Source organism: Sapajus apella, unplaced genomic scaffold (assembly GCF_009761245.1).
Source record: "Sapajus apella isolate SASKATOON/1434 unplaced genomic scaffold, GSC_monkey_1.0 scaffold24, whole genome shotgun sequence".
Taxonomy (NCBI): Eukaryota; Metazoa; Chordata; class Mammalia; order Primates; family Cebidae; genus Sapajus; species Sapajus apella.
The window spans coordinates 680,898-705,064 of record NW_022436964.1 but is presented as its reverse complement, the minus strand read 5'-3'; the positions used below and the strand labels follow the sequence as shown (position 1 = coordinate 705,064).

At 40.2% G+C, this 24,167-nt stretch overlaps 1 protein-coding gene across 12 annotated transcripts in view; it reads left to right on the top strand.

The window, feature by feature from the left end:
* Positions 1–24,167, top strand: part of NTRK2 (neurotrophic receptor tyrosine kinase 2) — a 348,512-nt gene that overhangs the window by 194,743 nt on the left and 129,602 nt on the right. For 2 of the 12 annotated variants that reach the window (XM_032290804.1, XM_032290803.1), the window contains exon 16: positions 1,608–7,707. The exons of 9 other annotated variants lie outside the window; for them this stretch is intronic. In XM_032290804.1, coding sequence (XP_032146695.1) covers positions 1,608–1,636 — 29 coding nt within the window. In that variant the 3' untranslated portion in view covers positions 1,637–7,707. Of the gene's footprint in view, positions 1–1,607; positions 7,709–24,167 lie in introns of those variants that run through there. One more of the 12 variants, XM_032290802.1, reaches the window with a different exon arrangement.

Below are 24,167 nucleotides of genomic sequence, written 5' to 3'. Positions count from 1 at the left end.
TTAGCTTTCAATTAGATAATTCCCATTGAATATATATATGTGTATTATGTAAATATACACACTTATGTGTACTTTATATATACACACATATACAGGTGTATGTACGTATATTTACACACACACATATATATATACATACATATACATATATAGATATAGGTGTGTGTGGGTACATATATATATAAAATATATCTTTTAGAGACAGAGTCTCACTCTGTCACCCAGGCTGGAGTGCAATGGCATGATCATAGCTCACTATAATTTCAAACTCCTGGGCTCAAGCAGTCCTCTTTCCATAGCCTCATGAGTAGCTAGGACTGTAGGTACATACCACCATGTCTGGCTGATTTTTTTATTTTTATTTTTTTGTAGAGATATAGTTCTCACTTTGTTGCCCAGGCTGGTTTTGAACTCCTGGACTCAAGCCATCCTTCCCATCTTGGCCTCCCAAGGGAGGGATTGTAGGCATGAGCCCCATTGAATATTTTTTACAAGTGAGCATTTAAGGAACCTCTAAAGAAAGTCTCTTCCAAGAAGTTGCAGTGAAAAAAAATTTGAGAAGATCTCAGAAAGAATTTAGAAGTTTTTCCATGTGCTTAAAGCGTAATATCATATGGATAGTACAACATCACTATTCTTATGGATCCATCAGAGGCTTGAGCCAAAAGCTGGCCGTATACTTCCCTTTCCTAAATACATGCTATTCAAAGATGTTGACTTTAGAATATATGTATGATCTTACAAAGATCACTGAATTATAAGAATCTAATGTATGTATGATCTATATGTACGATCTTATTTCACTGAATTATAAGAATCTAACTTATATAATGAAGATGATTCATTAAATATTTATTCATAACATTCTTACAATGCTAGAAACTAGAGATCTCATGAAATTGATGGCTTGTTACCCGCTCTCAAGGAGTCTCACTGGCAAGGCCGATAGTTAGATCATCATGTAATCATAATGCAATGTGATAGGCAGTACAATAACCTCTGTTAGAGCAGGGTCCAAAACCCCAATTACCAACAAGGGTCAGGCAGGTCAATGTAAGAACAGGCTGGAAGAAACATGCTATGGGGTAGTGAAGGCCATGGTGGAGTATGAGCCTGGTATTGCCAGATACTCTAATTTTTCCAGAGAAAACAAGCGTTTATTATTTTATGTGGATTCTCCAAGACTTAACTCACTAGGTGAGATAAATAAGAATAGATCAGTGTGAGTCAGGTTCGGCTCACAGTCTACCACCTGTTTGCAATCCTCTCAGTTAGACCTGAAGGATCAATGAATACAAACACCTTATTTTGCAAACGGTGCTCAGAAGTCCAGAGTGATACAATCTCAATACTTGCATAGTTTTGCTTTAAAAATAAAACAGCAAACAAACATGATCAAATCTGACTTCTTAAAATGATGCATAAAATTATTTAAGTGAAAGATGATGATCAATTATATCCCCTGAAGAATGTTCTCACTATCTGGAGTGATATGAGGGTTTCATTTAAAAAGTCTGGAGATGGTTTGCAGGATTGTAGAGCAATCTGAACAGGGCTGAATTCCTCCCGAGCACTTTCCAATAGCAAGTCTGTCTACTTTATTGCAGGGCCCAGAGGTTCCCCCAAGACCGCCTGATAATAATTTGGTATTTGGAGGCTCCTGTGTCACTGCAGGAACTAAAGGAGGCTAAATCCATGCCTGATGGAGGAGAAGAGTTCTATGGTTATCTGCAAATTCTGGCCAGACAAGATCTTGACGTCACTCCTTAGCTTCCATAACCTAGCCAAGCAAGAAGTTGCCTTTCCAAGACAAAGCAGTGTGCTCTAATGACTAACCCCTCTTTAACTATAGACCCATCTCCTCGATCAATCAGGATGGCAAGATGGAGCTGAGGAGCTCAGCAACATCAAGTCTGGAGTTGGTCTTTAATTCAACTAGTTCGTTTAGACGTGTCTGAATGCACGTCACCTGACATCATGGGTTGGTTTCCCCATAAAATTTACAAACTCGGCTCAAGGGCAGCTGTGTTGCTTTCCTTTCCTTGACTGCTGAGAAAGTTTTTGACAGGGTGCAATGGAAACACACCTTCTGAGCTGAAACTAACAAACAGAAACAAAACATACTAACCAGCAAAACCCCCAAATCATCAATCTTGGGTTGTCTTGAAGGGTGGGAGTGCATTTTATCTTCTCCCGTACAACAAACACTATAGATGTCATCCCTAAAACTGTGTCTTCCCTAGAGCAGCCTTGTAAATTAGCTAGGGTCCTAGGCTTGAGGCCTAAATCGACTTAGAATTGCCTCTAAATATGTATCTGGATGTGTTTGTCCTTGTAGAGCATGCCCTCTACATGTGCCTAGGGCGAGTAACTCCCTGTGGCAGATGCATATGAAGAATTCTGACACTTTTTTTCCAATTTAATTCCATTTCCAATGAAATGGATTTTTAAAAATTTTCTCCAGAATGTGCCATACTTCTCCAGCTATTATAGTTAATGTGTGTGTATCCTTGTGTGTACGTGTGTTTGTGTGTGCGTATGTGTTTTCCTAGTGGTCACATGCTTACTAGGCAATTATGTACATAAGCACAGATTCATAGACCAGCTAGGACTGAAGACAGAAGACATTATAAAGGGAAGGAGTGTTTTAACAGTAGCTAAAGCTATCACACAAGGCTCCCATTCTGTTCCCCTCAACAGCCACCACAGCCCACTTCGTCATTCTCTTACCATAAGGGGAGGGGATGGAGGTGATATTTTTCACAGAACCACAGAGGTTTTAAATATATTTGCAACATTACTTTGAGTACACATAAGCAAAAATTCTGAATTACATTCAGGATCCCAGGAGCTCATTAGATCAAAGAATACGAGTCCCTCAGAGTTACCGGAGATTATCTTCAGACTTCAGTGCAATTGAATGACCATGATCAATTTTGATGGTCAAGGGTAGGACTGAAAGACAGGTAGAAACAATTGCTCTAGCACTTTCTTCTGTCCTTTGCCTATTAATTTTTTGTCTTTCAAAAGTATATTTTCTTCTAATTGTTTAATTGTCCAAATAATGGCTGCTTTGGGAATTGTTTGATTGCCTCAGAAGACCATGGCCTGCACTTTAGAAATAAGCTAAGTCCATTCTGCCCAGCATGAGCATTAGGACAGAGAATGCAGTTATTTTAGGATCCTTAAAAATTGCTTCTTTTATGGCACACTGGGTTGACGACTCATCTCGTGGGAGCCTTCATGGCACATTGCTGCTGTTCTGCAGGTCCCAGTACAATTCCTTCCCCCTGTCGGTGCCATGGCCCCCCCAGTGCTAGCTACAACGGTTTGATATCATATTCCCTTTTCAACTCCAAAGGATATGGTAAGAAGCTATCAAATAATGCTTAAAAAAGCATCTTGAGCTTCCTAAAAGAAAGGAAATGAATACAGGCTGCATAATTACATTTAAAATGTAAGCCATGTTATTATAAGCTGCACCAAGATGGAGATTTGGTAGCAAAACAGTTTCAAGTACACTCACAGTGAAGTGAAATCAAGTTTTTAGCCTCTGACCGTTGGGTGATATTATAGTTTGTTATCCAAAAAGAAATATCACCCGATTATAGTATACCTAGACCTTCTGAAGAAAACACTCGAATCCTAAGCTTGATAGCTGAAAAGAAAACACAAATAAAGGCTATGGATGTAGGTCAGGGAGACACTCAGAGTGACATTCTGAAGACTGCATTTACTTCCTCACCATCAGCCAGCCAAGATGGAGTTCTGCATCCTGCACACATCAGACATTTCAGTACAATTTCACCAAATCATCATTGATGTTCTGGAAGCTTCTCAGCAGATGGAAGATCCTAATATATTTGTTTTGGGAATTTCCCAAGGCCCGGCCTGACTGGAGTGTGTGTACCAACAGAATGAATCCAATCAAGTTATGCCCTCATTTTGGTTTCAGGTTGGTCCCTCTTGCATGTGCCAGCAGATTATAGACCAGGACCAGCTCAGCAAACACAGTTGCAGAGTAGCCTCCTATGTTGCTAAGAAGCTCCTGCTACCCAGGTGCTTTGAACAATTGAGTGCTCCCTCTGGTTAAGTAAAGATGGTACCACTGGAGTTTTTCTTGGATGTGATGCTCAATCCTTTATGGCAGCTATTATAACAAAGTGCAGGTTTCCTCCCTGGGAAGTGCAGCTTTTCTGTCTTTACTAATTCTGCCAGCCTGTGAGAGTAACCACCATAGCTGGGCTTCTATCTGGATTAATTGTCATGCCAGGTCTTTTTCCTGGGGAGCCATGATGCTGCTCTGAGGTTGATCACTTGAGGTTCTAGTGGGTTTTTTGTTTTGTTTTTGTTTAGTTTTCCTTGATTTTTCTTTCTTCTCTTGAATGGCAAGAGAAGAAACATTTTCTCTCACCCATGGCCAGGAAGGAAATGCAGAGAGAGCTACTTCTTAGTTCAACCTGGTTGCCACATAAAAGAATCTCTTGCCTTGGACTCAGCCCCTAACTGGGAGCAAGCACCACTGCCTCCTGAGACTGAGAGAACAGCCCAAGGAGAAATTGAATCCATTTTGCCCTTTGGCTGGGTTTGCTTCCTGTCAGTGAGAGAATGCTGAGGCAGTTCCTGATATGTGAAACTTTCGTTTTTAAAACCAGTACAGTCCTAAACAGACCACAAGGAGTTGGTCAACCCAGTTGGGTATAGGCCCAGTGATTTTTTCTAGTAAGATAGAATTATTTTAATCACCCTAAATGCCTTCAAGTACCCTAAAATGGGTATTTCAAAATAAGAATAAATAGTATAGTTTATAGTAGAAAATCTGGAAAACATAAGAAACAAAGACGAAATGAAAAGTCCCACGTAAATCCACCAGTTAGAGTTAACCACTGATATCATTTGGATATATGGCTTTCTAAGTCTTGTGGATATACTTTTAATCTCTTGTAACATAAAGTCTAACCACATGTGTCCTCGCCTTTATTTGTACTGGACTTCGTCAATATTTCTACAGTAATGGCTCACTTTGGGGAGATCTTGCTGCACAGTGTGTAGGAAGCACACTGGTTATATTATTCCCAGTTTAGTGTTTGTTATTTCCTTGGGGATGCACAGGAGTTAAGAACGGGGGTCTGACTGTGGCCACGGCAGGCTCTCATATGGTAAGTATCACAGAGCACATAAGGCCTGCTTATGCACTGGAAAGACTCAGGAAATGAGAGGCTCTCTTGTTCTGACAAGACAGGCTGAGAGCTCTCATTTAGGGTCATCACTCCAGATAATTCCAAATGCAGTTTATTGCTTAACTGAAGCAGATGATCACTTTTTGCCTCCAAGTTCTTTACCCTAGCTAGCTCCTTTCAAAGAGATGAGTGTGCTAGATCTTAAAGGGCCAAGCTAGTTATATCTCATACATTTCCCGATATTTAGGAATGCCTTCTTTTCCATAGAGGATCCCTTGGCTGTGCAAGGACTTCTGACATGCTGGAGTGCCCCTTTGGTCAATCCTAGCTTTGCTTAAACTTGATGGAGTTTGCTGCTCAGTGATCCCTGAATTTTTCATCATGAAAGCCTTTCTTCCTCTTCTGATGTCTCAGGCATCTGGACCTAGACTGGGATTCTGGCAAGGAGGCCTCTATCAATAGTATGATATCCAATAATATGGTCATGTTGGTATTTTGCACAGTAGCATTAAGGTTATGAGGTTCTAAAAATGAGTTCAGAATGAATAAGTTCCTGTGATGTAAGAGATTAGATTTGTGTGATTTAAGAACCAAAGGCAGGGGGGAATCCCAGAAAGAAAACAATAGTACAAGTCTAGTTTCTATATATTATTCTTATTAGTTATTGTATTTGGATAAACACTAATATTCTTTTTTATCCTGTTACTATTAATTAACACATTTTTTTAACCATGCCATTGAACTTTCTGGTTCATTAAAATGGAACCCAAGCTCCTCATTAGATAATAATGGCATTTGGACTGAGTGCCATGTTCCTAAATTTCCAATAAAGTGGTTGATGTAGAGAGGACGGGATAAAGCCCTGTAGTGTGTAGTTATATCAAAATAGCTAGTCTCCACTTTAGGGAATGTCTTTACTAGGGATTGCATGAAATGTCTGCTTGTAAAATAAGCATAGATGGCACCACTAAGCAGCCACCTGAATTGTTTTCTTACAGGAATAATTAATCTTCAGATCCATTTATGTTTTCATGCTCAATACTTACTCCCCTTCCTCCCAACACCCAAAGAGTTTACTTTTGCAAGTCATTTGGTCTTCAGTCTACTACTGAGGAATAGAGAGACACTAACTGCTTTACCTAGGGTCAGAACTCATGTTCTTACCTTCTATTAATAGAGTACTTGAGCCAGATGGACAAACTGGTCTGACATTTTCTCTATCTTGGGTTTACTTCCTTAAATATCAATATCTTTACCCACATGGTTTTTCCATCCTCCCTTTTTTCCTCTGTGTATCAGGGTTCAGGAACTGTGATGCTAATGATCACATTTCTTCCTAGTTCCTAATTTCATTAATGCCATTTCCTGATATCTACAGAAACAAATATCAATACATGTAGCTGCTTGCGCCTTATTTAGAAGGCTAGCCTTTCTTTCCCATGTGCTGTCAGAGGGTATACTTTTAGTCGGTTTTTCTTTTGTCTCTTTCTCTCTTAGGAGCCTTTGTTTTGAGTTGATGGTAAAATTCCTCTATTTACATGTAAGATTTTTGATTTTACTGAATTCTACCTAGACTTTTAAGGACATTGGATTTGCAAGAGGAAAACATTCATTTTCTTTGTAAGATATTGGTGATACATAGCTAAGCTGTTGATTTCTAAACTTCTGAGCTTTGGGGAGGCAGACAGTGGCCAACTAGCAGGTAGAATAAGATCATCACTCATGTCCTGAATCATACTTTCCCTCTGGGGTTGCGTATATGCTCTGCCACTTCCTACATGTTAGAGCCTGAGTTTTTAAGTAAAGTGGATCTTAGCCAGATTTGGGTCTAATGGCTGATTCATCGGCATAGTTCTTGGTGTTAACACCTCAGTGCCCTCTTTTGCTCTCTTGAAAAGATTCATACTATTGAGAGCCTTTGTGCCTCCTCTTGTCCTAGCATAAGAGGAGAAGAGTCTTGGTGCATCGACAGAGCTATGAGAGGGGCTGTTGGGTTGGGGGATTAGTTCATATGGTCCCCACACTATCTACTTTTGGAGAAAGGGGACTTTGAGTGGGTGGGTATGGATTGATGTTCCTCAAGGAAGCCCTGCTGGCTTAGGGGCACTATATCTGGTATTACTGTGATTCTCTCTGTAAGCTCCCCATGTGGCCAAGGACCCTCCTCCTACCTGAGCACTTCCTGCCGCCTCATTGCACTGGTCTCAGCCATTCAGCTCGCTGCTGCTGCACCAGGTCGTGCTGTGGGGGGACAGGGAAAGGGTTCTGTTGATTGCTAAATGTTGCTTAACTTTATTTCCCTCTCCCACGTTTCACGCAAGAGAGTGGACTTAACACATGACTTACATTCTCTTCCTATGTTTAGAAACTCCAGGGCTTGCCCTCATGTATGTATGGGTGACCAATGGAGCTTGGTATTCTTTGTCTATATGATCTATCTGAAAATGAGATCTTTTGTACTGGAATTTGTGATGTAGTTGATCATTCAGAGCCAAACGCATATACAAATAAAGACAAGAGTATCGTATCTGTGGTCTCTGTTGCCTACTTTCGTCACCTACTAATAATTTTTCTTACATAGACTTGAGAATATAATTCAATATTGGGATTCCTCAAGGCACACAAGCAGAGTTCTAGAAGTTGTCCCCATTGTTTCCCCAGCTGCTCCCACATAGCCTCTCTGGGTTTTCTCGAAACAACTCCTTCTCTCAGGTACGTCAGAGCTAGGGTGAGGGAAGAATGGTACTCTCTTAAGGCCCAGAATTTAAAGTGACACCAAAAATTCTCAGTACTCAAGATAAATAATATATTCAGGCAACATTTTAAAAGATAAAAAAGAATGCAAAAGATCTAGGAAGAAAATATCAAAATTTTAAATAAAGCCAGCATAATCCCAGGAGGGTTGGGATGAGTGTAAGGTGAATGAGGTGAGTCCTACAAGTTCAGGGTCAGATCCTGTCTTTCCTTAAAATTCTGATATTTTTTAAGCACAAATGTTTCCATTCATTTTTATCAGAAATAGTGCATTCAACTTAATATAATTTATCTCAATAATTAAATTTTTAGCGTTTCCTTAAATAGTGTGCACAAAGCAAGAGTCTCACTCCCCCTAGCCTTGGCCTTGGCTTCAGGGCTCCTTCTGGCCTGGATCTTGTATAAATCTCTGGCCTTTGCAAAGCCCTTATGTGTACATGAACTTCTCAGTTGATTATCTGTCAGTCTTCTGCCACTTCCTGAATTCCAGGCCTAATTGTCCTTCCTCACTGCCTCATCTTCCCCTGGAGATGCAGTCCCCTGACTCCCTTCTGTTCAGCCAGCTTCAGCATTTCCAGCAGTAACTGTCCTGTGCTATCTACTGAAATACCAGAGTGTGCATGCTCATCTTCTCAGTGCAATTATAAAGTTTTTATTTGTTGTATTTGACTCTCCAGAGTTGGAAAAGAATGAGGCTGCCAGAGAGAGAGAGAGAGAGAGAGAGAAAGAGAGAGAGAGACAGAGAGAAACAGAGACAGAGAGAGACAGAGAGAGATTCTTTGGAAAAGGACAGGAGAGAGGATCAGGGGACTTTCTCAGTAAGTTTGAGAAATAATCTAGGGGAAAATGGATACTTTTTTTAAAAAAAGTGGAATTCTTTTTAAAAAATCTATATTGCTTTCACCACTCCATATTTGGAGATGTATGATACATTTGCTAAATCAAAGATACAGTATTTGAGAGTTAAAATACTCCATTTTCACTCAGCCAGTTACTTAATGCTATGAGCTCTTTTTGTTATATTTGCATTCTCTATTTTTATACAACTCCTATCTAATGCCTTTTATGGGCCAGTCCCCATGGATTGTATTTTCGCGTTTAAAAGAAATCCTAATCAATGCTGCAGTATAGATATTACTCTGTTTTACAGATGGGAAAAGTGAGGCTGAGAAAAGGTAGGAGGAAAAAGAAAATCCAAATTCCATTCTGAATAAGGGGTTGTTTTTGAAGCCCAGGTGGACCTCCTGGAAGTGAGGACTCTTTCTAGCCTAGTGCTGTTGCTCATCCTTTATAAATTAACACCCAGCAATTTTCTAACTCAGCAAGAGGAATTGTAGTATTGGCATTGCTCCTTTCATGTGGGTTATTGAGTATGGTGGAGTGTATTAACCTTCAGATCTGAAGGCTAAGGAGTGTCCACATGGTGGGTACTGAAGTTACTATTGAAGGAACCTACCAGTGGGCAGGCCCAGGCCGTCTATAGTGTGATGGTTGACACAGGCTCACTGGCCTGTGATGTTTTCTCTCTAGTAGTGCCTTTACTAGATATGCTAAGTGATCATGAACATTTAGCCCTTGTTTTTATTTTTTTGCCAATTAAAATTATGTAAAATCCCACGTTTTCTTTTGCCAAGCCCTCTTTGAAAAGTTTACTTTTTCAGTTATAGTTCAGAAAATCCTAGAAAAATCAAGCTGTACCATAGATCTCAAACTTTTTTGAGTGGTTTCACTCCTCTGAGATTAGCATATCTGATTTCCTAAGGAAATTTGATGTCCACAAAAAGAATTCAAGGCGTGCCAAGTGTGTTTGGGAGCACGTTCAGGTGCACATCTTTGCTGAGTTTCCATAGGCGATGCTAGGAGGACTGAGAACTCACAGTTCCTGGCCCAGTCACTGTGTACCAGGAAGCCAAGGGAACACAGTGGCTAGTAAAGCATTCTTATCAGTGTGCTCTGGGGAACCAGCCTTGATGCCAAATTTATGAGCATCGCAGAGGACAGACGAACATTCCCCTGGCTCACTTTCTACAACTCATTCTTTCATTTTCCATTCAAAGGTCCATGTTTCCAAACTGGCTAATTGAATGGATTCAAAATTTCTATAGATCCTTATCCTTTAGAGAGCTTTTTTAAAAACATGAGTTGGCATTCATATGTGGCATTCTTCCAAGCCTGCATCTACGTGCTTCATGAAGTCAGGGACTATCAGGGAGCTGATATTTTTTAACCCTTTAGCACAGGCACACACGTTGACCAATATCTCATGTAAGTCTTTTAATAGAGAGAGTAACACGTGTTCATCAAAAACATCATACAACACTTCTTTACTGGGCTTGGTAAGTGCCGATGAGTTAGAATGACAAGGTTAGCCAAAATGAATAATTATTTTCTGACTCAATGTTTATTCTCTTAATTATCTTGATAACTTAGAAAATACCACAGTTTGGAGTATGAATTATTCAAATGTAGTTCAAAGTCCATTGTGACAAGTAATAAAATACATTCAAAATATTGTTTACTAGAGAGTTCCAAGCCCGCTGAACCTCCATGCATTATCAGCTACAAAGCTGCAGAGCATGGCCAGCCCCTTGGGGTTGTGGAGATGCAGCCAGAGCATGGTTTGGAGAAACTAATTAGAATGTGACTTCAGAGAAAAGGGGCTGAAATATTTCCAAACAGAGAATTTGATGAGTCCTTTGCTTCCCCTGGGGTGGGGGTTGTGTGTGTTTCTGCATGAATCTCAGAACATTTGCCAGTATGGAAAATTTTCCCAGCGAGAGGAAATAAAACAAATCTCTGACTAATAAGACTGTCTGGGACCTTTAACAACAAAACTCCAGGATGGGGAGGGGCAAAAAGGGTGGGAATGAAAGTTCAGATTAGGCTCAGTGTATATAGTCATATGTCTCTGTTGGACGATCAATGTGTAATCAGGAAGTCACATCTCCCCAGGAATTCAGTGGCAGTAGTCAATGACTGATACCAAAAATTACAGATGGAAATAAATACTTATTGACAGTTTTGTAAGTTCTGAATCACGGTCTGTTCAATGAAAAAACAAGTGCTTTGGCATCTCTGGCTCTTAGAACATTGCCCAGGACATTGTAGCTTTATAATAAATAGGTAGTAAACAACTGAGTGAAAAAAAGGAATGGATGATCTTATCTACTTTGCCTGTCATCTTACTGTAGCTTTGGGAAGATACATCTCTACTTCATTGAGCTTCAGGCATCTCTAGTATTTGCCTATGATTCTGGCAAGAGTAAAAGGTTGGCTACCTTTCCTTTTGAATTGCATATTAGCTACCCCCAAGGCCATGTCTGTTCAGTGTTTGGTTTGAAGCTTTTTCTCCTGTTCTTTCTAACCCACCTCCTAATTAATTTATGTTTTGAGAATTCACCTGTCTGGTTTTGTAACTTGGTTTCCGGTACGCTAAAGCTTTCTGCTTTGTATTATGAGAGAATCATTTCTCACAAGACCTAGTGTTGAAGTTTTGATGGAAATACACATATTTCTCTCATTGAATTTACACAATAGTCCTATAGTGGGTATCTTTGTTATTTTAATCACACAGAAGGAAAATAGTAAGGCACAGAGATATTAAACAACTTGCCCAAGAACATACTCTGCTAGGCAGGAGAGCTAGGATTGAACCTAGATACCCGAACCCTAGCATCGGTTTTTAATGCACATATTTAATTAGTGCCCATCTCTCTGTCTAGCCATCAAGCCAGGCTTCTTTCACATGCCCACTGACACACACAGACACACACAGACACACACACACACATACACACATGCACACACACACACACACACACACACACACACACACACACACTGACCCACAATGGATTTGAGGTAGTTTACATTGGAAATGTGGCCAATTTAACTGATGAGATGGTGTATCTGCAACTTTCTTATTTTGCCCATCATTTAAATTCTGAAATTTCTTCCCATACTATAAAACACTGTTTGCATTCAGAATTGACAACATGGGGGGAACATGATTCCAAATGGTAAAGGCGAGAGTCTCAAGTCCTTCATCTTTGAAGGAGAGCTACCCCTTGGCTACTGCATGACTTTGGAAGGTGATGGTAGCAAGTTACCAAGTGTTCTTTTATTTGTGGCTTTGCCCAGCTTAGCTTTTCTCAAATACCTAAGAAAGCTGGGGGACACCACTGTTGGAGGAGACCTGTATCTATTTATCCTTAACCCCAGGTCTGGTAGCAAGCCACTTGGCTGTTGGCAGTTTTCAGCAAGCAAAAGCTCTTGGACCTGTGTTTTTCACTGTGTCATCTCTGTTGTTCTAGTGTGTGTATATGTGTGTGTCTGTGTGTGTGTGTGTATTATAATAACTACAAATACTTTCTAAGAATCGAATTCCTGCATCAAACAGGTATCTATCAAATCCTAGTGGCTAAAGGTGAGGCTAAATAATCTGCATTGTTAAAAAGCCCCCAGATGATTAGGATAAATGCAAGAGTTTGGGGATCAGTGTTCCAGGTCAGACACAACTGTGAAAGGTTCTCATCAAGAAGGACCAAGAAGCTGGGTGAGGTGAGGGTGGCAAGCTCCCTGAAGATAGGCTTGCACCTTGGTTGCTGGTAAGTTTATTCCTGGCCTTCCCAGCTTTGCTGATACCTGGTTACCCTTTTTGGTTGACGTACAATTCTTTTAGGTGTTTAAGCATGGAACTATTTCACTCATTGGGGGATAGGGCATAGGGATTGTGATTTTGAGGGTATAGTAGCATAGGAGTTGAAAAAGCATTAAGGGATAGTCTTTTCATTCTAATCACAAGGGCAATGTCTCCATGAGGCCATGGTTCTTCTTTCTGCAAACTCAACGTGGAACTTCAACCACTCATGAGTTAAGGACTTCCTGTGCACTAACAATACACCTGATGCAGGTCACCAAATAGCAAATGAGAAAAATCTACTGATTCATATTTTCACAAACACTTCATAAAGTTACTAAAAATGTCAAAACTCCTGAGCCTAACTGTTTGAAAAGGATCCGGTAGTAATTTGCCAAATTTTGTAAAATATGTAATCTCTGAAATGGAGAAATGCCCAAACTGGGTCAGATTAGGCTCAATCCTTCTAATAATTTGGTATCCAAATGATTAGGAACTGGAATTGCATCAAAAGTTTTCTCAAAAAAATCGTGTTCACTAACTTAGTTGACTTTTCTCAGAGAAAATATGCTATAATATTGTCAAATTATCAGAATGTTAGTTGTTGTATAATTTAATACTTAGTATAAGGAATTATTGGGAGAACATTTCATTCCTCTTTGCAGATTCTTAAGTTTCTTTTGGAATTTTATTTTATGTGATTTGATCTGTACAAAATAATTTAAGAAGAGATAATGGGACAGATGGAGAAAAATGATTGAATCACTGTGTTTCAATAAAAAGTGTTCAAATTGAATTTCACTACATAATGAATTCTGCTTCAACTTACTTTGACATAAATAAGATTGGGTAAGAAAAACCAGAAGTGAATCAAATCAATTAATAAAACTATCAGAGCTGCTTCAATTTTGGTCCTCAGACAATGACTGCTTATTTGTATAACAAAACCTGTTCTTGTAAATTAAAACCCTTGCATATCACTCAGTTGAAAGCAAAAATTTAAGGAAAAGTTAGAAAATGTGGAGGCCTGATTAAGACACTTTCTAATTTTACAAATATCCACATTTCTTTTGAAAGTTGAAAAACTGAAACTTGCAACCTAGAAGAATGACCTTCAACTTTCAACTAGATCTTTTAAAAAAAGAAGATGAGAGATACAGACATGCATGCAATATTGATGATTAGCTGTTCTTCGTATTTTCCCAATTGTACACATTTACTGAACATGAGGACATTTTTGCATTTTGTCTAGACGAAGGCTGTGTCTCCACTGGCATAATGTATCATGACGTTTGTGAGTTTGTGCAAAATTGAATTTGCATCTCTACCGCCGCTTGTAGAGTTCATTATCTTGCAATACAACCACTGGGAAAAATACGATTTTCAGCGTTTAATAAAACTGTTGTCTTCTCGTAGTGCTTATGATGCCTGAACAATTTGTTAGGCACTATTTATCACAGATGCTGAACACTAATTATACTTTGTTTAGTGCATGTAAGAATGATTTTAAATATTTTCTTTACTTAATATCTATCAGGACAAACAGGGTTTTTTGCAACCATGCTATTATTTGCATTTCTCAGAATCCATGTGTCTTTTCACAATAGTAAGCATAAAAGAAAAGGTCACTAAACTAAGAGTAGAACTTGTAAGACATGTACTGGATATAGTCAGGAGGCAAGGAAACTGACGGAAAACTCAGTCCCTTTGCTCCCTAGTTAACCTAGGGCTGTTGAAAGAAGCAGGGCATTGACCAGTCTGAAATATGTTTCTAGGTCTAATTAATACTTCATAACTGTCTAGGGTAGAGATGATCATTGAGGTCCCTCCAGGCTACTCACTTCTGCAATCTGTGATTGAAGTAAATCAGAAGTTATTTAGCATGGCTTCACTAATCAGAAACTTGAAAGACCAGAAGCCTATTTTCTGATGATCCCTTGAAAATGAGATTCAAATGAGAAACCACTGAAAGAATCAAATGCTAAATCATGAGGTCGAGACCCTGAAACGTAGTCTCCAGCTACTAAGTGGTTTTTTGAAGAATCGCTGTCATACATACACAATTTCAGCGGGTCTTTATATTAAAGACCATTTTAACTGGAACTGCATCTGGTGTTCTTTGTGCGGTAATAAATTAAGTATGTGAAATGAATGTGTAGCAGAATGGAAGTTATCTTTTTTTTCTTTTAATAATCCTGAGAAGCATCATGTCAAACACATGGAAAACCCTTAGAGTGAAACAACAAACAGAGTTAGTTTGGGCAACTTTGAAAGAACAGATGATAAGAAAGGGCATTTCCTATAAGACTCATTGAAACCCAGTATTCAAAGTGGTTTTCCTCCTGCTAACTTGAAGAGTTCTGTGCTTTGTTACCATCAAATTTCCACCAACAGAAGAATTAGCTGAAAGAAGGGAACTTCAGAGAATACAGAACACCTGTAGATGGGAAATGAAATTTTTAATTCTCTAGGTCAAGACTGTATGCTTTCATAAGCATACAAAGTACGTGACCAGTAGTATATGTGACCAATGAAATCACTATGAAGAATTTGTTGTGAACTCAGATAACGCAGTTCCACACAAAGAAATTCACACGAAGAGGAAGTTATGGTTATAACTCTTCATGAGGTTGATGTTGTCTTCCTATATTTTTTCCTGGAAGGCAACATTTTAGTTTGGACCATGATCCCATTGGAAGAAATTTCCAAAGCTTTTGGAGCTGTTAGTCACCTCCCCTCCTTCATGCCCAGCATTTGATGGTTTGGAGAAATGTAGTTGCTACCCTAGACTTGGGTGTTCGAGTCCAGCCTTAATTATCTCTGAAGATGAGGGCCACTGCCATTCTCTGAAGCACCTCCTCTAACCTAGTGCCTCCAACTGTTTCAGATCAGTCTTTGCCTTAGTGACACCAGCACATTCTCGTTTTCTGTTCTGTCATTGCACAGCAGTATCTGAGGCCTGCCACTGGAGTCTGTTTGCCTAATGCCTTTCCCTGAATACACCGTATGAGAAAACTCTTCTCTGTCTTTTTATCCCCCTATCTCCTGTTACCTTTATGTCAACACTGTCTCCTTGAGCTGGCCCCTCATCAGCTTAAAACCAGTTCTTGCATCTAGATTTTGCTTAGCTTGTGTTTTCTGGGCCACCGAATACTTTTCACTGGGTAATGTAAAAGGAGACAGAGCAAGCCAGGAAGCAGATGTCTCTTGGGTGGTGTGTGTCTTTGAGAGTTGGAATTTGAAATCTCTGTATGAAAGGAACAGTGAATGGGTGTAATTAGTCAGGCTGATGAAAGAGTAAAACCTGGTAAGCAGTTTTTCTTGACTGGCTTAATGAAAAGCATTAGCTATCAGTTTCTGCCTAAACGCGCTGAGGGTAAAACAAGTGTGGGGTTTGAACAAAAGATGAGATTTAGCGTGGGCTTGGACTCCGTTCCCAAGAATAAGTTTTGCTTGGGTGGAAAGTATGTGGTTCAACCAAAAAAAAAAAAATCAATGATTTGTGGCAGTTCTTCATGCATTTTATTTCAGATAATTTATAATATTTCAGGAAATTTAAAGCGTCCTCTCAAAGGCCCAAACTGGTATTTTGTAACCAAGTCTGAATGTGTTGCTCCTTTTCTTCTCATTCCCTGAAGCCAGACACTTTCTCTAGGTCAGTTTTCAGGGCCAAGAAAAAATTCTGGGGGTTAACTTAAGGTTATCTTCCATCAGCCTGCCCTTGTGGCATGGATCCAACCTAAGACCTTAAGACCTGCTCACCTCCAAGTGACTAGCAAGAAATTAAATTCCCTGGAAGGGAAGATTTCCTGCTGTCAAAGAAATTTATAAAAATATACTCTAACATCATTTATGACACCTTATATAAAGGCCTTGGAGCCAAATGAGGTGAGTTTCTAGAAGAAGATGATTTGATAGCAAACATGTGAAATGGTAGTCTTTCTGGAGCTTGACTATAATAAACTGTAGTAAGGATTCGTCATGCAGCAAGACCAAATACACCAATGATCAGCTCAAGTCCAGAGTGTAGCCCAAAGGAAAATGCCATTTTCTTTTTTGGTCATCATTCAATAGTCACTGCCTCCAGGGACAGTAACAGCCACCTCCAGCAGGACCAGCAGCATCCATTCTCAGCTTTGCTTTATTACAAAGATTTCAACTTTCTGGCTTGGACCCCTGTGGAAAAATCTCTTAAACTGGGAGACTTCAGAAGGGCTGGATCCACATTTTTTTTCCTTGAAGGAAAGCTTATCTGTTAATGTTAGTTGAGGTTGCAGATTATTTTCTTGATGTTATGGGGACAAAAGGGACACATGATCTTGCTTTCTGTCCTATTTGATTAAAATTCAGATAAATGTTACAAAAGATGACAAAACCAATTTTTTTTAAAGGTATACAAGATCTGGATAAACCACAGAGTGGAACAGAAAACAAAACAAATCCAGCGTCATTTTTTTTTCCATGTAGTTAACAATGCAAGCAAAAGCCAGCCAGGACAAAGAAAGCAGAAGAAAATTGTGGTTCTTGGGTTCAGATGTTAGAGATGAACATTGACAGAACTTCACCAGTTCTGGAAAGGGAAGGAGAAAGAAAACTTTTTTTGAGACTTGCCATCTGCTCAACGTTTCCACATACATTATCTCAGCTAAACTCCACTTTCAGGCAATTTCTTATAGAAGAGGGAAGGCATGCTTGAAGAGTTTAAGTAACAGACTCACAGCTCAGGTAGAAAGCAGCAGAGAACAGACTCAAACCCAGGTTCCCTGGCCTCAAAGCCACTCTGGGGGCTTCCATCTTTACCTTTTTGCAACCAGGCACTGGGCACCAACCCTATGAAAATCCTAGGAGATTGGAGTTCTTGGAGTACTCAACATATTTTAAATTTCATCTGACCCCAGAAACCTGCTTTAACCCATATAGCAAGTGTTGAGTCCACGATCAGGATAAATCACAAGTCACAAAACCTGCTTTAGTTTAAATCTCTGGGAAGCCCAGCCTTCATTTTTGGCTAATTGCTTCACCGGCGAACTTTCCCCATTAATTACTGATAGCAATTTTTTAAAGTGGCTTTTTAAAAACATTTAAAAAATCTTTCTGCAATTTTGAAATACATTTGGTACTTTTAAGTGAGACTCAAAAATACTTTTGTATTTTATTTTTTATTTATTCATTTATTTTTGACACAGAATCTCACTCTATTGCCCAGGCTGGAATGCAGTGGTGCAATCTCAGCATTCTACAACCTCCATTTCCTGGGCTCAAGTGATTCTCATGCCTCAGCCTCCTGAGTAGATGTGATTACAGGTGTGCACCACCACACACAGCTAATATTTGTATTTTTAGTAGAGATGAGGTTTCGCCACATTGGTCAGGCTGGTATGGAACTCCTGGCCTTGAGTGATCCATCAACCTCAGCCTTCCAAAGTTTCGGGATTACTGGCATGAGCCACTGTGTCTGGCCAATATTTTGTATTTTAAATGTGGACATGACATATCATTGGTGGCATATTCTAAAAGTATGACTTATTCAGTCTTTACCGGGATTTAGTTTTAGGAAAAAATTGTCATTACGCCATCATTCCTACCAGTATAGAGACAGTTGCTTCAGACTTGGGTTTTAATCCTAGCCTCACAGTTTCTATGTGGCCCTGGGCAAGTCACATAACCTCAATCAGCCTCAGCTTCCGTTATGAAAAATGATGGTAGCAACACTATAAAGATACAAATGGCTGCTGTGTGGGAGCCTTATTAAGAGACAGCTGATGCAGCTAGCACTTTGCTTGCATGAGTAAAATGAGGATAAGAATGCCCAATTTCTCTGGTTCTTTTGTATCTTCAGGGGTTTCCAATACACATACATCTAGCATGATGTCTGGGATGTTAGTCAGTAGCAGTCAGTCCTGTTCTCCTCCTCTTTGCTTCCCCCCCCTTACCTTGCACACTAGGTCACTAATAACTCAGGACCTCTTGTTAAGGTCTTCAATGAAACACCACGATGATGGGTGGCAGCAGGTTCATGGGTGTGACTGATCAGTGCTAATGGTTGTGACCCTTATCATTCTCATGTGACAGGCTCAGAGCCAGACTGAGGCTAATTGATTCTATTACATTTGGAGATTTAACCTGCAGGGGGTACCCAGAATCTTCTTATGAAGGGGCCATTTGATGAACTGCTGGGGTAAGGATCAGTTTGTTAGCCTTAGCTTTAGGTTGCTTGTCCCAGATAGGGAAAATGTAGATCGGACTTTCTTGATCTTTTCTCATCCTCTAGGATCAGTTATAGCTGACCATTTGAATAAAATCTCCTAGTTACAGAAGTAGTAATTTGAAAGAAAGGTAATGAAGGGATCTAGAGGAGATTGTAAGAAATAAATGAAATTTCCATCTTCCTACTTCCATAGTATCTTCAAAGGATCCCATTGGCAGTCACCTTGGGATGAATGCCATGATTAAAAAACACTTATCTCTGGTAATCGAAAAGACTTAGGACACACAGCTTCCCTCAATTATATAACAACAAAGAAATACACCTGAATCTGGGAGATTGCCTTCTCATGAATTATATTATAAGGAAATGCTACTCAATCATCTTCACTGAAGTCCTGACTGGCAGACAGAAGTCCGAGAGTATAACTCTAAGGTGCTTTCTTCAATTGTAATATATCTTTGAAATCTCAGATTTTATTTTAAACATATGCTTTGGCGATCTAATTCTGTGTGACCAACCACCCCACAATTAGTGGCTTAAAATAAGAACAACTTACTTTTTCCCATAGTTCGCTGTGTTGACCTGGCTGTTTACTTCATCATATGGTGTCAGTTTGATAGGAGACTCCAAAATGGTCTCTTGCCTATGGCAGGTAGTTGGTGATTGCTGGCTGGGAATTTGGCTGGAATTGTCAGCCAAGGCCCCATTTCACATGGATGCTTGTGCTTCTTCACGTCATGGAGGTCTCAAGATGGTCAAGCTTTCTTTTTAAAAAAGTGCAACACTGAAAGCTGCCAGACCTTCTGAGGGCTTAGGTTCTAGAATGAGCTCTGTCTCACCTTCCCTGCATTCTTTTGATTAAAACAGCCTAGATTCAATGAAGAGATTATACGAGAGCACGAAAACAGGGAGACACAGTGCATTGGAGGCCATCGAAGCCGTAGTTCACTACAACATGGGAATTCTGCACACGATTCCAGAATACATCTGTTATATGTGTTATAAAAATATATTCTCCCAAATAGTCAAGTAAAATGAACTCTTGAAGCTGTGGCAATATGCATTCCATGGTTTTGCTTACCTTGGCACACTACTGTGGACATGCCACTTGGGAAGTGAGTGCTGGGATTTTCTTCTTTTCTCAGCTGAAAGGTTAGGTCTTGGGTCCCAGTAGGGCGGATCTGGAATGAGAGTAGAATACAGATGGTTAGTCCACGTATTAATCTCACTTAGTGTGCATGTTTGACTGAATCCCAAAGCTAAATACAAGTGATTTTTATTGATGTTCATGTCTATGCTTTCATCCTTTACCCATAGAATTGAGTTATGAATTAGAATCTACAGAAGTATGGGAAAGACCCTGTGTTATCAAGATGTCCAGGGATGTAACTTAATTTGCTTGGCTCAGCTAATATATTCTGTTTAATAAAATCTTTACCAGCAGTGTCACACTAAAACTATTTTTTTTTTTAAAGAGGTGAACTTAGGCCGGTATCATAGCAAGATGGATATAGGCTAGGTAAGCTGTAGGGTATGGTTTTAGTAACCCAGTCTGATTTATTTCCCTGAAGGTGGAGTTTTTCACTACAATCAGTAACAAGGATACTTTGAAATAGCACGGCAGCCGGAAAACAAATCATGTATCTAAATGTATCTGCCCTTGTTTCAGGCCAAAATCTGCAAATGATCCAAAGGACATTTTTCTTGCTTAAGTTATCTGAGCTCTGCTGCTGCACAGGATTGCATATTACAGTCCTGTAGGCCCCAGAGAAGGAGAGAGAGAGCGAGGCCTCAAGCAGTAGGATCCACGTAGGCCAAGTACAGAAAGTGGGCACTGCCCTGCTTGCCTTAGCTCTATCTCTCACATCTGAAACCTTCTGTGTGAGAGGTTCCATGTGGCACACCCTCAAAACTAACACTGCCAACTCTGAAACCTGACTTTTAAAGAGTAGAATTAGATTTCTTCTTCCCAATCTTCATTTTTATTAACAAAAAGTTTCAAACATGCGGAAGAGTTAAAAGAATTGTTCAGTGGGCACCCGTCTACCCATCTGGTTTCCACAGTTAAGACTTCCCTGTCAGTGCACCAGTCCATCCATTTCTAGAAGCATTTCAGAATAAGCTGAAGACAACAGGACACTTCAAGTACAAACTGCAGTTCAATGTTTACTGTCCTAGGCTGGGCGCGGTGGATCATGTCTGTAATCCCAGCGCTTTGGGAGGCCGAGGCAGGTGGATCACCTAAGGTCAGGAGTTTGAGACAAGACTGTCCAACATGGAGAAACCCTGTCTCTACTAAAAATACAAAAATTAGCCAGGCGTGGTGGTGGGTGCCTGTAATCCCAGCTACTCGGGAGGTTGAGGCAGGAGAATCGCTTGAACCCATGAGGTAGTGGTTACAGTGAGCCGAGATCATGCCACTGCATTCTAGCCTGGGCAACAAGAGCAAAACCCCATCTCAAAAAAAAAAAAAATTACTGTCCTTTCGTCTTTTCTTTTTCTTTCCTTCCTTCCTCCCTCCCTTCCTTTTTTCCTTCTTTCCCTCTCCCTGTCTCTGGAGATAAAAGTTGCAGGCAATGAAATACACTAGCCTTAAATGTACTATTCCATGAACTTGGTGAATACATGTTCCAGTGTAACCCTAACCCCTATCAAGATCCAGAACACTACTGTTACCCCAAAAAGGTCCCTCCTATGTCTTTCCAGTCAATTTCCTTCACCCACCCTCCACCAGAGGTGATCACTGTTCCGACTTTTTTAAACCATAGAATCACTTTGCCTGTTCTAGAGCTTCAAATAAATGGTATCACCCAATGTATACTCTGTGTGAGAACTGGGCTTCTGTAATTTATTTTAAAAATCTGAAGTCATGTATGTACACTTCTTTATGCTGGATCCAGAGGCAGCTATCCCAAGACCCTCTGCTCCTCTCCTTGCCTCGCAGGAGCAAGAATTGTTCCGGGAGTCAGCTCTGGCTGCCCAGCACTTTTGGAGCACTTGACCCCATGCTCTTATTTCAGTGTCCCCAAAAGCCTGCAGCAGCTTCTCATTGACAGTGTGGATGTGGACGCGTGGGGCAGTGTGTGACAGAGACAGGAAGAGCCGGCACACCCATGTAGACACCCGCAAACCCCAGACGCTGTGTGTTTATTAGGTCTGCCTTTGTGTCTGTGAATCGGACTCTGTTTCATTGATTTTACTCTGATTGTTCCATGAGACAGAGGAGGAAATAGTTTGCTTCAAAGCATGCAATGTGACCCAGAGGGGAGAATGGTGCATATCGCTGGGGATAAGGATTCTTGGCCAACCAGGCAGACACTGCTCATTCTGCCTTCAGTGTAGTAAAAGAAGCCACCTGCGGGATCTGAAGTTATCTTTTAGAAGCTTTTCCAAACCTACAGAGTTCTTTTGACAACAAGAAACAGGTCATCCTACTTTCCAAGATAGAAACAGAACATTCAGGAACAAAAAGAGGGCAACACAGGTGGAATGGGCCCCACAAGGCCTGTCAGACCGAGTGTTGCAGGGAGATGTCATCATGCTCTTCAATCCGAAGGGCTGGACTGTGCACTGAGTATGTTCCCAAGTCTGGGCCTCTCAGTGCTATTCGGCTGAATGGAAAGTCTAACAGGTGCCTGGCAATTGCATACACTGGTGAGACCCCACACGCAGGGGTATTGGTGTGTTGGGCAGAGGATTGAATAGTCCTCATTGCAGACCCATATTGAGAAGCTGCAGTTCCATAGTCTTGAATGTATTCCAGCTGTGAGCTGGTTCTCTTTCGCATCTCACATCTGTAATTTAACGGGACACAGTTTGTATAAACAGACTAGCAGCAATCACACTTATCTCCACTAATAGATTATTTTATTTAACTTTGTACATTATTGGGACATTGGCTGCTGAGCTAAGGCAAAGTTGAGCAATTCTTTTGACTTCTTGCAATTCAGTCATTCCCAGCTTTTTCTTTTGTCACATTGTGTGGTATGGACCCATCAGATTCTACTCAGCAAATAACAGGAAGATTCCCCCACCTTACCCCCACAACCTCCACCTAAATATTCTATCTAAACTTCATGCTGCTCAAGGTTGGCCAAGAGTAAGAGGCTTCTTTGAGTTTTGCAACCTGGAAATATTGTTGTCACGTAAAATTATTATCCAAGCAATCGTTTACCTACAAAAATCTTACTGTGAAGACTAACTTACAAATAAATCTAACATGAGTGATGACAGACATCAAATTAATAAATTCCCATATGTATCTCTAAACAACAGATAACTCTCAATCATCTCTAATATCGTACATGATGACTTCAAAACACCGTACAAGACCAGGGACACAATTCATAGGCCTTTTTCTCTAATTAGCTACAGACAAAGCTTAATAGATAGGGGAAAATTGGACAGGCATCAGAAAAGATAAGACAGATGTCACTGGCTCAGCTGGAACAGAATCACAAGAAAACGTACAGTTTTGTGATTCAAGATTATCTAAGCAATAATGGGGAAAAATATAACCCTTAGATAATACAGCAATCTGAGACAATAACCTATACAACTTATATTCAGGACAAAGAGAAGGAAGTGAAGGGTGGGGAGACAGCAGGATATTGACAGGAAGAGAAACAAAAGCACAGGAGGCAAGTGGATCTCGTATTCTTTTTAAAGTGTCTTTTAAAAATTATCTCTTAAAATAAAGACATACTTTGCAACTTTCCAGCCCTAACTTTTAAGCAATTATTTGGGTTCAGAGATTTTGACTTTCTCTGAATCTGGAGATGCTACTTGGATGTGATTTTAGAACTCAGTAGGTTTAGAAGTCCCTGGCACTTTGGATCCATTTCTTGGTTCACAGCAGCAGTCTTTCATAAAAGTCTTTGTAAACTGCTTTTCCCTAAAACAATTCTCCCTAAGCATCTCTTCTCTTCTCCTTGTCCTGGCAGCCATAATCAAATCCTAGAGGAGAAACGGGGAATTCTCTCCACATTTCTCTGGAGCTCATGGCCAGGTAACTACAATTAAGAAAGGAGGTCAGAAAGGCAGAGCCTGGCTGTGGGGCTCCATTGACTTCTTGGTAAAGGTTTTATGGCTTTTAAACTGGTGCTTATTATCTTTTTAAATGTTAAAGAGGGAAGTCCTCTTGAACCCCTGATGGCATTCAATTATGGCCATGATTATAAAATGTCTCAGCTCTTTGGGGAGTGTGAGCAAATCGATAGAGTGTTGAGAGGAGAGAGCGGGCACAAAGCTGTGAGGCTTGCCTTGGCAGGATTTCCTCCCTTTTCTCCCCTCACTTCTGCAGTGGAAGTTTGTAGTAGAAGGGCTTGCCTACTGGGTGGAAGGACTTTGGGAAATTATTATCTACGAACACAGAGCAAATAAATAG